Source organism: Oncorhynchus kisutch, linkage group LG1, assembly GCF_002021735.2.
Source record: "Oncorhynchus kisutch isolate 150728-3 linkage group LG1, Okis_V2, whole genome shotgun sequence".
In the NCBI taxonomy this organism is placed as follows: domain Eukaryota; kingdom Metazoa; phylum Chordata; class Actinopteri; order Salmoniformes; family Salmonidae; genus Oncorhynchus; species Oncorhynchus kisutch.
Window position 1 is genome coordinate 34742419 of NC_034174.2, and position 14966 is coordinate 34757384.

At 41.9% G+C, this 14966-nt stretch overlaps 1 protein-coding gene across 2 annotated transcripts; it reads right to left on the reverse strand.

The window, feature by feature from the left end:
* Positions 1-3869: 3869 nt before the first annotated feature.
* LOC109895564 (MAP kinase-activated protein kinase 2) lies at positions 3870-13120 on the reverse strand. Of its 2 annotated transcripts, XM_031822535.1 has the most exons (10): positions 12189-13120; positions 8126-8265; positions 7719-7783; positions 7525-7604; positions 7237-7363; positions 6961-7036; positions 6513-6637; positions 6221-6306; positions 6050-6130; positions 3870-4448 (listed from the first exon to the last, which is right to left on the reverse strand). In XM_031822535.1, the coding sequence occupies exons 1-10, from the start codon at positions 12462-12464 to the stop codon at positions 4239-4241; spliced, it is 1266 nt and encodes a 421-aa protein (XP_031678395.1). In that variant the 5' UTR covers positions 12465-13120; the 3' UTR covers positions 3870-4238. The 2 variants fall into 2 exon arrangements, with proteins under 2 accessions (XP_031678395.1, XP_031678392.1); XM_031822532.1 differs by having other exon boundaries at positions 6050-6306; positions 12189-13103.
* Positions 13121-14966: the final 1846 nt, after the last annotated feature.

The window sequence follows — 14966 nt, forward strand, 5'->3', positions numbered from 1 at the left end:
TGCGGGAGAGACTGAGCGCCGCATGTGCGTTGGCACAAAAGTCTCTCTCTTTGTCTCAAACACATGAAATTACATGACAAAGAGGCTGTTGGCCGTTCTTTTGCACAAGGGGATCCAGTTTTGGTTTTGGTTCCCATCCCTGGCTCATCTGTCAGAACGTATTTAAAAAAAAATGGTTTTTACATTTTATTATTATACCCCATTTTCTCCACAAATTCATGGTATCCAATTGTTAGTAGTTACTATCTTGTCTCATCTCTACAACTCCTGTACGGGCTCGGGAGAGACGAAGGTCGAAAGCCATGCGTCCTCCGAAACACAGCCCAACCAAGCCGCACTGCTTAACACAGCCGCGCATCCAACCCGGAAGCCAGCCGCAAAAATGTGTCGGAGGAAACACAGTGCACCTGGCGACCTGGTTAGCGTGCACTGCGCCCGGCCCGCCACAGGAGTTGCTAGTACGCGATGAGACAAGGATATCTCTACCGGCCAAACCCGGACGATTCTATGCCAATTGTGCGTCGCCCCATGGACCTCCCGATCGCGGCCGGCTGCGACAGAGCCTGGGCGCGAACCCATAGTCTCTGGTGGCACAGAGATGCTGTACCCTAGACCACTGCGCCACCTGGGAAGCCCTTTGGCCATATCTTGTGGAAAAGAAACTCTGTGACACCAATTATGTGATAAAAACCCTGGTTCGTAGGCGTTCTTCAGGTGTGTGTCATGTTAACATGCTGAAAGCATATTATATGCGTGACTCTCCAGACAGCTCCTCGGGTAAGCTGGTCCAGCCCGCCATCTCCATGCTGAAAAAGTTACCCTCTCAAATTGAACATTTGGATAATGTCCTATTAATAAATAGTTCTCAATGTGTTTCAGGACGTTCCAAGTCACACGTCCATCTTGGAACATGACGTGGATGTGGGGAACACTGCTCGTATACGTCAGCAACCATACCGGGTTAACGCTAAGAAAAGGGATGTAATGAAAAGTGAGGTAGCTTATTTATTACAGAATGAAATGGCAAAACCCAGTAACAGCTCTTGGAGTTCCCTGTGTATCCTCCTTCCTAAGCCTGACGGTAAGTCCTGCTTATGTACGGACTATGTACGGACTATCGTCGCATAAATGCCATTACAAACGGCTGAAGGTACCACGTTCATCTGTACAAACAATAGTACGCAAGTATAAACACCATGGGACCAAGCAGCCGTCATACCACTCAGGAAGGAGACTCGTTCTGTCTCCTAGAGATGAACGTACTTCGGAAAAGTGCAACTCAATCCCAGAACAACAGCGAAGGACCTTGTTATGATGCTGGAGGAAACAGGTACAAAAGTATCTATAGCCACAGGAAAAACTAGTCCTATATCGAGGCCGCTTAGCAAGGAAGAAGCCACTGCTCCAAAACCGCCATAAAGCCAGACTATGGTTTGCAACTGCACATTGGGACAAAGATCATACTTTTTGGAGAAATGTCCTCTGGTCTGATGAGACAAAAATAGAACAGTTTGGCCATAATGACCATTATGTTTGGAGGAAAAAGGCGGAGGCTTGCAAGCTTAAGAACACCATCCCAACCATGAAGCACGGGACTGGCAGCATCATGTAGTGGGGGTGCTTTGCTGCAGGAGGGGCTGGTGCACTTCACAAAATAGATCAAATCAAATCAAATCAAATTTATTTATATAGCCCTTCGTACATCAGCTGATATCTCAAAGTGCTGTACAGAAACCCAGCCTAAAACCCCAAACAGCAAGCAATGCAGGTGTAGAAGCATCATAGGGTAGGAAAATTTATGTGGATATATTGAAGCAACATCTCAAGACATCCGTCAGGAAGTTAAAGCTTGGACGCAAATGGGTTTTCCAAATGGACAATGACCCCAAGCATACTTCCAAAGTTGTGGCAGAATGGCTTAAGGACAACAAAGTCAAGATATTGGAGTGGCCATCACAAAGCCCTGACCTCAATCCTATAGAAAATTTGTGGGCAGAACTGAAAAAGTGTGTGTGAGCAAGGAGGCCTACAAACCTGACTCGGTTACACCAGCTCTGTCAGAAGGAATGGACCAAAATTCACCCAACTTATTGTGGGAAGCTGGTGGAAGGCTACCCAAAACATTTGACCCAAGTTAAACAATTTAAAGGCAATGCTACCAAATACAAATTGAGTGTATGTAAACTTCTGACCCACTGGGAATGTGATGAAAGAAATACAAGCTGAAATAAATAATTCTCTCTACTATTATTCTGACATTTCACATTCTTAAAATAAAGTGGTGATCCTAACTGACCTAAAACAGGGAATTTTTACTCTGATTAAATGTCAGGAATTCTGATACTGAGTTTAAATGTGTTTGGTTAAGGTGTATGTAAACTTCCGACTTCAACTGTGTATATATTTTATTTTTTACTGCCGCAGCAGTAAGTTGTTGGCTGTAGTAGCCCTCAATCAATTGGAATACCAGGTTCACATGTTTGCCTTCAAGTTTACTATTTTTTTCAAAAACATAATCTATGGATTTATTTAGGTTTGCTTAAGACAAACTTATACTAAATAAATTATTTCAACGGTGAAAAAAGTGTGGTTTCAAAACAAAGTGTCTTCTATGTCTCCCATGCCCTCACGTCCCTGAATGTTCCCTACTCAACCTAATGAAACATTTGCTACAAAATCCTAACTAGATTTGTAATTAGTGTCCAGTGAAGGTCATGTTTGAAAGCAGCTTGGAATCTAAGAAAGCACCGGAACTACGGTGATTTAGTGGGATTTTGCAATACATGGTTTGAAAAAGCATGTGATCAAACAAAGCTTTGGCCGTCATTGTTTACGTACTTCTGATACATGAATCGGTACACTGCTTCGAAGTAAGCTGCTTAGCAATTTCGAAGCATGCGTCAGAGCTCCAGTATCAAACGTAACGTCACTTTTATTTAGGATAATACCATATGTATTTCATAAGGCCTTATTTTGAGGGCCCAGTTTTCCCTAATACAGGGGCCTGAAACTCATACACATCCCTTTGAACCAAAACCATGCCCATCATATTTCCCAGCATGCTGTATTGCAGGTTTATTTTTAGAATTGTTTTAATAGCTATGTTTGTGCATTTACATTGATTAATCTTATGCTACACAAAGATAAATACAATTTTTCTAAACTAATCTAATCAATTAGTTAGATCGCTGGAAGAATGTTCAGGCCTCGCTGTTGCTCAATGACTGACAAAACATTTGAAACCCTGATGTTCATCAAATGCAATTGCTGTCTTAAATGATTAACCAAGATCTAAAATGATCGTTAAAGAACCATAGGCTATGACGGTGATGTAAAGAGTGATGTAATGCATGATGTAAAAAAATTCTGGAAACTTAACAGTCTGTTTAGCTTGATATTTGTATTACTTTCATTCTTTTGATTGATAAATGTTAATGTTCATCATGTAAAAAAAAACTTAAATCATTAAGTATTTAATTCTAGGCTATTAAGATTCCTATCTGAAAGCCCTCCAAACCATGTGCTAATTATATTTAGACTAAACTAACTTCTAGTTTTTGGTTCTTCATCAAATAAATGTTTAAATTTTTTTTAAAACTTGCATTCAAATATTTGTTTTTCTGAGACCTGTATTTGAATATCAAAGGAAATAGTTACCTTTTAATTGATTCTCTATGTTTGACTACTTCAAGTATTTGAAAAGTTGGTCATTTCAAATAAACGACAAAATACAACAGTTTCTCTCTCACTTAAACAGTCACGCATACACATACAGAAATGTGCATGAGGAAGGGGAGGTACTGTACTCCATGTGAGACCACACCTTCATACATGACACATTCAGACCCAAACAACAAAGCAATACAAACTTCCTTAGAAACAAACATTTATTTCATGAAAATAATAGCAGTAAATAAACATGACATCTACAAAACAAAAGCAATTATATTATAGATCAGTCTGATTAACTGAGCTGGAAACTCGTATGTGCTGGTGACAGAACAAGTAAAGGACAGAGAAGAGCCTTATCTTTCTGATTACTGCCAACAGAGGGCAAATTGCTGCCATCTCAATCTTGGTGTGGTCCAATTAAACACTTATTTTGACCAATAACGAGAATAGTTTTCCTGACCACAAGATCTGATTAATTCCCGAAACAACTCGTGATCAGGACCCTGGTGAATATTGGTCCAAATAATGTCCTTAATATAACACTCCCTCTCCCTTCCCTCAAACTCTCACTGGCTGTTACAAACCATTGCTCCGACTACTCCTTCACCCCCTCCTCCCCCACCACCTCCCCCTCCTCCCCCCTCTCCCTCAGCCTGCCCAGCACCAGGTCTATTGCGTCTCTTATTGAGCAGCGGATTGTTGGACGTGTCCAGGTCTTTGATCTTCACCTGGTCATAGTCTACACGCATGGTGGCCAGGGCACTGGTCATCTCTTCCTGTAGGCAGACAGTACAGATACAGTGCTTTCAGAAATTATGCATACCCTTTGACTTATTCCACATTTTGTGTTACAGCCTGAATTCAAATTAAATATTTTTTTCACCCTTCCACACACAATACCAGATAATAACAAAGTGAAAACATGTTTTTAGAAATCTTTGCAAATTTATTGAAAGTTAAATACAGATATCTAATTTACTGTACATAAGTATTCACATCTCTGAGTCAATACATGTTAGAATCACCTTTGGCAACGATTACAGCTTTAAGAGGTTTGAATACCTGGATTGTACAATATTTGCACATTCTTTTAAAAATTCTTCAAGCTCTGTCAAGTTGGTTGTTGATCATTGCTAGACAGCCATTTTCAAGCCGATTTAAGTCCACTGTAACTAGGCCACTCAGGAACATTCAATGTCGTCTTGGTAAGCAACTCCAGTGTATATTTGGCCTTGTGTTTTAGGTTATTGTCCTGTTGTAAGATGAATTTGTCTCCCAGCAGACTGACCCAGGTTTTCCTCTAGGATTTAGCCTGTGCTTTGCTCCGTTTTCATTTATTTTCATCCTAAAAAAACTCCCTAGTCCTTTGCCGATGACAAGCATACCCATACCATGATGCAGTCAACCTCATGCTTGAAAATATGAAGAGTGGTAATCAGTGATGTGTTGTGTTGGATTTGCTCCAAACATAAAACGTTGTATTCAGAACATAAAGTTAATTTCTTTGCCACATTTGTTGCAGTTTTACTTTCGTGCCTTATTCCAAACCGGATGCATGTTTTGGAATATTTGTACAGGCTTTCTTTTCACTCTGTCATTTAGGTTAGTATTATGGAGTAACTACAATGTTGTTGAGACATCCTAAGTTTTCTATCACAGCCATAAAACTCCGCCAGACTCTCTGGCAACTGAGTTAGGAAGGATGCCTCTCTTTGTAGTGACTGGGTGTATTGATACACCATCCAAAGTTTAATTCATAAATTCACCATGCTCGAAGGGATATTCATTGTTAGTTTTTTTTACCCATCTACCAATAGGTGACCTTATTTGCGAGATATTGGAAAACCACTCTGGTCTTTGTGGTTAAATCTGTGTTTAAAATTCACTGCTCGACTGAGGGACATTACAATTATCTGTATGTGTGGAGTACAGAGACGAGTCATTCTAAAACCATGTTAAACACTATTATTGCACACAGAGTGAGTCCATGCAACTTGTTTTGTGACTTGTTTATTCCTGAACATATTTAGGCTTGCCATAAAGGCTTGAGTAGTTATTGACCAAAGACATTTCGGCTTTTCATTTTAAATTAATTTGTAAAAATGTATAAAAACATTAAATCCACTTTGAAATTAGGAGGTATTGTGTGTGTATGCAGTGACACAAAATCGAAATGTAACCCATTTAAAATTCAGTTTAACACAAAATGTGGAAAAAGTCAAGGGGTGTGAATACTTTCTGAAGGTGCAGTGTGGGTCTTGTAAATATAGTGTTTACCACCCCCTAATGGCTTCTTAGTTTTAGATTAAATTGGCCCATTGATATGCAGTTTTTCTTATTACCACAGTGTCCGTATTTTACAGTTCTCTAGTCTCACCTTGACATCGTCCCACAGTTCTCTGTCCTCTGTCAGAACACGGGACGTGTGCAGAGGAGTCGGAGGGACCACCATCGACTGCTGTAATGTCAACAAACACACACACACACACACACAGTGTAAATGAGTCATATTATCCACAGCACTCAGACATGCAGTAGTAATACTCACATTGATCCAAGGGTGGTTCATGAAGTGCCCGATGGTCATCCTCTCGTTAGGGTCTGTCTTCAGCAGCTGGTTGATCAGCTGTTTGGCTACAGAGGTAAAGGTCATAGGTCAACAAGCATAGTAAATAAAACATGATCAGGTAAACTAGTCAAGATGCTTATCAAAGGACCTACAAATCACAACCGTAGAAAAATCTGTCAAATATTTGGAACTTAGCAGAACATAGTTTGTCTTGCAGTGAAGCATCTCCCTCTACTATAGACCACCCCCAGTTTTCTGTCTCTAGTCTGACCTTCCTCAGACACCTCCGCCCACTCAGGGTTGGGGAACTTGTACTGGCCCATCCTGATCCTCTGTTTCATCCCTGGAGAGATGGCCTGGCCAGTGTTAGAGTAGAACGGAGGGAACCCACATAGCCTGGGGACACAGCACACTCTTCAACATGAGAATAGAGCAACTACAGCTACTGTATGCACTCCAACTGGACACTCATTGAACAGTCATTCATACTATATACAAGGAGGGAGAGAAGGAGAGGGGGAAAGCAAGTGGACCATGAGAAGCTTAGTGTTAAAAGAGGTAGTAGAGAGAAATGAGGGTGTAAATGAGGCCTAGGGGTGAACAGTAGGGGGAGTGAGAGTGAATGAGAGGCCTGTGACTTGATTCTCACACACAAACAGACACACTTACAGACACACTCACTGACACACTTATAGCACACAGACACACTAGGTACTCACAGGATGTACATGATCACGCCCAGAGACCACATGTCACACGACTTGTCATACTTCTCTGGACCAAGCACCTCGGGGGCTGATAGACAGACATTGAGACAGAGACCAAGAGACAACCAGTCAGGCAGACAGACAGGGACAATATGATGGGTAAAAGTCAACCATAATACTTTATAGCCTAAACACCATTCACATCCGGATAGTATACTACACCACTACTGGTGTAACAGACCCAACACTCACCAACATAGTAGGGGGTGTAACAGACCCAACACTCACCAACATAGTAGGGGGTGTAACAGGGTGTCTGGAGGGAGTTGTGGAGGGTGGTCTCCTTGGCAAAGCCAAAGTCAGTTAGTTTCAGAACGCAATTGGTCTCCTTGGTGGTGTACAGCAGATTTTCAGGCTGTTGCGTGTGTGTGTGTGTGTGTGGAGGGAGGGAGGGAGGTGTAAAAAAGAAAGCAATAAGTACATCACTAAAACCACCAGCGGTAAATACATGCCTGTCAGCGAGTGTCAGGTGAAAAATCAAATGATGTAAATGTGTGTCTAGGAGTAGAGTCTCACCTTGACATCTCTGTGAGCTATGTCCATGTGGTGGAGGTACTCGATGGCCGTGCCTATGTCCCTCATGATCTCCGCAGCCTCTGATTAAAAGCCATGACATATGAATCTGATTAACAAAATGCGCACAGCTATAGGGTCACTGTAAATAATTGAGCACTGTAAATAATACAACACAGTTCCCCATCATAATTCACCTCTCTCTGTGAACGCCTGGTCCCCTCTGGCCTGAATGTGACTGAACAGCTCCCCTCCTTCCATACTGAGCCAGGAACAACAACAAGAGAGACAGATCAGAGCTTCTCAACAAGAGAACAAAGCCATCAATTAAACAAGAACAGCATTGTCCCTTAGTAATTACCAGGCAATTACTGAGCCCAATCAACTAATTCTAAGCATAATGACCAAGAAAGAGAACTGGGACATATTTGATGTTTATGTAAACTTTCATTTGGCCAGGAGTTTTTCCTGACCACGTGACCTAACCAGGAAACATTCCTGGCCCTACTCATTAGTTACGGTTTTAAAGTCTGGCATGCTAGAAAATCTAAGAGGATTCATTACACAAATGCATTCTGGTCTATGTAGTCTCTATGGTCCTCACCACTCCATGATGATAAGCAGGCATTTCTTCCCCTGGTGCATGTTCTCATAAAGGCTGAGGATGTGAACGATGTATGGGCCCCCCGACACTCTCCAATGCAGCTCTACCTCCCGCCGCGCCTTAGGACAATCATACAGAATCTGCCCCCACAGAGAAGAAGGATGGGTATAGAAACAGAGACGAAGAGAGAGAACAATGGGCATGTTTAGGAAGCACATTTACTATGACTAGGTATGATGATGGATGCAGCATGCATCTGTAGTGGAACGTATGAATCTATGCAACATGTACAGTATCAGTCAAAATTTTGGACACACCTACTCATTCCAGGGTTTTTCTAAATTTTTTAGTATTTTCTACATTATAGAATAATAGTGAAGACGTCAAAACTATGAAATAACATATATGGAATCATGTAGTATCCAAAAAAGTGTCAAACAAATCAAAATATCTTGCTGTGACAAGGTAGGGTTGGTATACAGAAGATAGCTATTTGGTAAAGACCAAGTCTATATTATGGCAAGAACAGCTAAAATAAGAAAAGAGAAACAACAGTCCATCATTACCTTAAGACATGAAGGCCAGTGAATACGGAACATTTCAAGAACTTTAAACATTTCTTCAAGTGCAGTTACAAAAACCATCAAGCGCTATGATGAAACTGGGTCTCATGAGGACCGCCAGAGGAAAGGAAGACCCAGATTTACCTTTGCTGCAGAGGATAAGGTCATTAGAGTTATCAGCCTCAGATTGCAGCCCAACTAAATGATTCAGAGTTCAAGTTACAGACAACTGTTCAGAGGAGACTGCGTGAATCAGGCCGTCATGGTCGAATTGCTGCAAAGAAACCACTACTAAAGGACACCAATATGAAGAAGAGACTTGCTTGGGACAAGAAACACGAGCAATGGACATTGGACCGGTGGAAATCTGTCATTTGGTCTGATGAGTCCAAATTTGAGATTTTTGGTTCCAACAGTCGTGTCTTTGTGAGGACACAGAGTAGGTGAACGGATGATCTCCACATGTGGTTCCCACCGTGAAGCATGGAGGAGGGGGTGTGATGGTGTGGGGGTGCTTTGCTGGTGGCACTGTCAGTGATTTATTCAGAATTCAAGGCACACTTAACCAGCAAGGCTACCACAGTATTCTGCAGCGATACGCCATCCCATCTGGTTTGCGCTTAGTGGGACTATCATTTGTTTCTCAACAGGACAATGACCCAACACACCTCCCAGGCTGTGTAAGAACTAGTTGACCAAGACGGAGAGTGATGGAGTACTGCATTAGATGACCTGGCCTCCACAATCCCCCGACCTCAACCCAATTGAGATGGTTTGGGATGAGTTGGACTGCAGTGTGAAGGAAAAGCAGCCAACAAGTTCTCAGCATATTTGGGAACTCCTTCAATACTATTGGAATAGCATTGCTCATGAAGCTGGTTGAGAGAATGCCAAGAGTGTGCAAAACTGTCATCAAGGCAGAGGGTGGCTACTTTGAAGAATCTCAAAAATAAAATAAATGTTGATTTGCTTAACACTTTTTTGGTTACTACATGATTCCATATGTTATTTCATAATTTTGATATCTTCACTATTATTCTATAATGTAGAAAATAGTTTTAAAAAATAAAGAAACCCTGGAATAAGTAGGTGTGTCCAAATGTTTTGACTGGTACTCTCTATCCTGTGTGAGTGTGTTTTTGAGTGCATGTGTCCATGTTGTCTATAACCAATCACAGGTCTTGGAGGAATTGATCAAGGGTATAATAACAGCCTTAATCAGGTTAAAATCCCTGAATCTTAGTCCCACATCTCTCTCTCACCTCTCTTTGATACTTTCTCTCTCTCACACACACACACACACACACACACACACACACACACACACACACACACACACACACACACACACACACACACACACACACACACACACACACACACACACACACAGTCTCTTCATATTCTCATGTAAGTGAATCTATCATTACAAATAAAATCTGGACCTTTCATTCATATTAATTTGCTTGTCAGGACGATTCCCTCTAGAGCTTTTAAAATGAATGCTGCCTTTTATTAGTGCATTCAAAATCTGCCTTCAAAGTGTACCAGTAATAACAACCTTGCAATGTGATTGGATGTAAGGGTGGGAGGGATCCCCAGACACCACAGCCAGATAAACTAGCTTATCTTCTGTCTGTGACAGGATGCAGTGCATGGTGGGACAGGGAGGAGAGGGCAGGTTGAGATTAAACTGTTTATAGAGGAGTAACCTAATACTCTGCTGAAAACATTGTCCACAAATACTTGAAGAGCACACTTATGAAAGAATGTATACACTTGTGCCAGTACAACTGATCATACTCAACACATTTCATTGATCTATCTTTAGTCTACCTGGACAAAAAGAATAGGGACCTATTTTGGAGGTTGAGACTGTTCCATTGAAAACATATCCATAGGCTTTCTGTTATTGTTTTCTCAAGAATACTTCTGGTGACCCATTATTCAGGTTTTGAATTTGCATAACCTGTTGACCTAGCACTGTTTCCAAGTTGCTCACTATTCCAGTGGTTGAACTTCAAAGAACAGAAGAAAAACATTCCCCTCTGGGCACAGATGTCAATTCAATGTCTATTCTGCATTGGTTCAACGTCATTTCATTAAAATGACGTGGAAACAACGTTGATTTAACCAGTGTGTACCCAGTGGGTGACCACAGATCCCCCTAAGTCAAGAAAGGATAGATAGAACTTAGAGCACATGCCAAGGCATAACTTAAGGAAATGGATGGGGAACATCTGGTCCAGGTGGGTTGCATTCTGTGCAGGCTTTTGTTCCAGCCCAGCACGAACACACACCAGATTTGAGTTGAATCAGGTATGTGAGAGCTCGGTTGGAACAAAAGCCTGCACACCAGAGTAGATCCTCTCTAGATGGAACATAGAATCAGTCCAGACAGAGCATGTCATTGTCCATACAACATGACAATGACTACTGGCACTAACAACCTACCCTCTACGTAAGACACGGTCCCACACAGTACATCACTGTCTCTTCCCAGACTCATCCACTGTCTGTCTGGACAGGAGTAGTCGAGTTAGCTTAAAGCGCTGCACTGTTACCGCTGGTGGCTCCTCTCCAAACCCGGCTCACAGAGAGACAATTATCTATTGGTGATATTAGTGCTTAAGTGGACCTCTTTACAAGAGGAACAGGCACCAGTCAAAGAAACACACTCTCTCTCTGACTCTCTATATCCTCTTGTTTGTTGATACAGTAAATGTAGCAGAGGGAAGAAGTGGGACAGAATGTGACAACCTCTGTAACCTCTGCACACCAGATGCATGCTGTATACTGTAACCATGCCAAAATATGTCAATATGTCAATCAGTTTTTAGCATTATAATTGTGGATATATGTCCTCCTTCATACAACACCCCACATCAGACAAATTAAGTAATTCCAAATAAAGGAGTGATCCCATTGGGGAAAGTGAGCTGGACAACTGAATGCCAAAATGTGCGAGGGGCTGCCTTAATCAACATCCATGTCATCGGTGCCCAGGGAGCAGCTGTTGCAGGGGGGTTGGTTAACTGCTTTGCTCATGGGCAGAACGGCAGATTATTTGATCCAGCAACCTTTTGGTTACTATCCCAATGCTCTTAACTGCTAGGCTACCTGTCGCCCCTGGTATCAAACCGCAAAGAAGGATGAGAGATCTGTCTAGGAAGCGACTGTCTAAGATGGAGGAGTAGTGAATAATTGATGACTATTCTCCCTCTTATTGTCACTATTGTAAATACATCCTCAAGTTCCCTTTAATTTACATCAGAGGATAAGAAAAGAAAGCAAGCAAGACCTCAAATACTTGGTGCCACTTGGGTCTGGTGACTGATGGTCTCTCTCGCTCTCTTGCTCAAATTAAATTCAAGGTGCTTTATTGGCATGTGAAACATATTTTTACATTAACAAAGCAAGTGAAATGGATCACACACACACACACACACACACACACACACACACACACACACACACACACACACACACACACACACTACCTTGAGGGCACACTTCTCCCCTGTCTTCTTGCAGTAGCATTCCATCACCTTCCCACTGATACCCAGTCCTAGTACTTGAGTTGTTATTTTGTAGTCCTCTGTGACTGCATTGCGTTTGAACTCCAGTTTTGACTGGGCAGGCAGTTGGAAGAGTGTGGGGTCGCTAAGGGTGTCCCTGCCTGGGATGTGTAGAATGCTTCCACTCGGCGTCCCCTGGAGCTGAGGCTCGGATTGGTTGGCTGACTGCCTCTCTTCTCCGTTACCATTGTGTTGCATGATGTGTTTCTTGCGGTTCAATCCCACCCCCCTGCTCTCCACGGAAACAGACAGAGAGAGAGAGAGATGCAGTGGTGTCCCCTCCCCGTCCAATGTCCAGCAGCAGCCTCACGTTCCCTTTCTCCCCCCAGCTCCGAGACGAAATGGCAATTTTTCAGATTCCTTTCTCGATTTTACTTTCAATTATGAAGCAAAAATAGGCGAATTATTCCACAGTAGGCTTATTTCTTTCGAGGAATAGCTACCCTATAATAATATTGGCACATTGACCGAATAAGACGTTTTTGCATTGCATATCTAGAATAGTTAGTTATATGAAGCATTTTGAACTTCACTCTAAAAGAACATTCTAATTTGTGGTATAGTTAAATCTATTATGCTAAATTTGAGTTTGTATTAAAATAAATGGAACACAGGTAACGTTAAATGTGCAACAGCAAATACATTTGTACCTGATGTCCAGTTTAGTTGGAATTGACCAAAATGCGCATTACATTTCCTGTCAAATCAGCGGCCAAATTTTAAAAAAGATAACAGTCCTCGGTCCAGTTCCCTATCCTCTAAGTTATTATTCTTTCCGTTATTTTCCTCTCCGTTATTTTCCTCTCCTCTCCTGTGCCCTTATCTGGGGCTACACAAAACTCTTCAACTCCCCTTACGTCAGCGCAGCACGGCTCAAGTTTATTCACACGGCCCTCAACTCTTAAAGGAGCCGCCACACGCAAAGACGGGCGGCCAGTAGGGCATCCCACTGTGCACAAACATAAATTCATTGCCCATTTTAACTAGGCAAGTCAGTTAAGAACAAATTCTATTGACGCTGGGCCAATTGTGCACCACCCTATGGGACTCCCAATCACAGCCAGTTGTGACGCAGCCTGGAATTTAACAGGGTATGTAGCGACACCTCTAGCACTGAGATGCAGTGCCTTAGACCACTAAACCACTCGGGAGCCCTATTCCACATTGGTTCAAAGTACTTTTGAAACAGCGTTGATTTCAACCAGTGTGTAGGATGTGGCATAGACTTTTGTTTTAACAAAAAATTGAATAGGACTAAAAATGCTGGTCAGTCACAGAAGTAGTCTTTGTGGTATTAGACATTGTAACTGCATGTCATAACCCACGACATTATGTACTGCTTTATCTTCAGGACATTCTTGAGAGACGTTCATTAAAAACTACTCATCTAAAAAGATACACCTCTGACTGGACATTTACTGTATATTACATGGTGTCAGAAAATCGTGAGAGGCACACATCTCACAGCACATTCTCCAGTGTTATATCAACACTGAAAGAGTGGGACCATATACACACTGGAACCAGTGTTAAATTAATACACTGCTTAGTGTTAAACCTTATTCAGATATTTCCAAAGAGTGCCTTGCCTTTCGAGTGAATTGCAGAGTTACCAGAAATATTCTGTGCAATGGACTTATCAATAAATATATTAAAGTTATACAGTGCCTTGCGAAAGTATTCGGCCCCCTTGAACTTTGCGACCTTTTGCCACATTTCAGGCTTCAAACATAAAGATATAAAACTGTATTTTTTTGTGAAGAATCAACAAGTGGGACACAATCATGAAGTGGAACGACATTTATTGGATATTTCAAACTTTTTTAACAAATCAAAAACTGAAAAATTGGGCGTTGCAAAATTATTCAGCCCCTTTACTTTCAGTGCAGCAAACTCTCTCCAGAAGTTCAGTGAGGATCTCTGAATGATCCAATGTTGACCTAAATGACTAATGATGATAAATACAATCCACCTGTGTGTAATCAAGTCTCCGTATAAATGCACCTGCACTGTGATAGTCTCAGAGGTCCGTTAAAAGCGCAGAGAGCATCATGAAGAACAAGGAACACACCAGGCAGGTCCGAGATACTGTTGTGAAGAAGTTTAAAGCCGGATTTGGATACAAAAGGATTTCCCAAGCTTTAAACATCCCAAGGAGCACTGTGCAAGCGATAATATCGAAATGGAAGGATTATCAGACCACTGCAAATCTACAAAGACCTGGCCGTCCCTATAAACTTTCAGCTCATACAAGGAGAAGACTGATCAGAGATGCAGCCAAGAGGCCCATGATCACTCTAGATGAACTGCAGAGATCTACAGCTGAGGTGGGAGACTCTGTCCATAGGACAACAATCAGTCGTATACTGCACAAATCTGGCCTTTATGGAAGAGTGGCAAGAAGAAAGCCATTTCTTAAAGATATCCATAAAAAGTGTTGTTTAAAGTTTGCCACAAGCCACCTGGGAGACACACCAAACATGTGGAAGAAGGTGCTCTGGTCAGAATTTTTGGCAACAATGCAAAACGTTATGTTTGGCGTAAAAGCAACACAGCTCATCACCCTGAACACAACATCCCCACTGTCAAACATGGTGGTGGCAGCATCATGGTTTGGGCCTGCTTTTCTTCAGCAGGGACAGGGAAGATGGTTCAAATTGATGGGAAGATGGATGGAGCCAAATACAGGACCATTCTGGA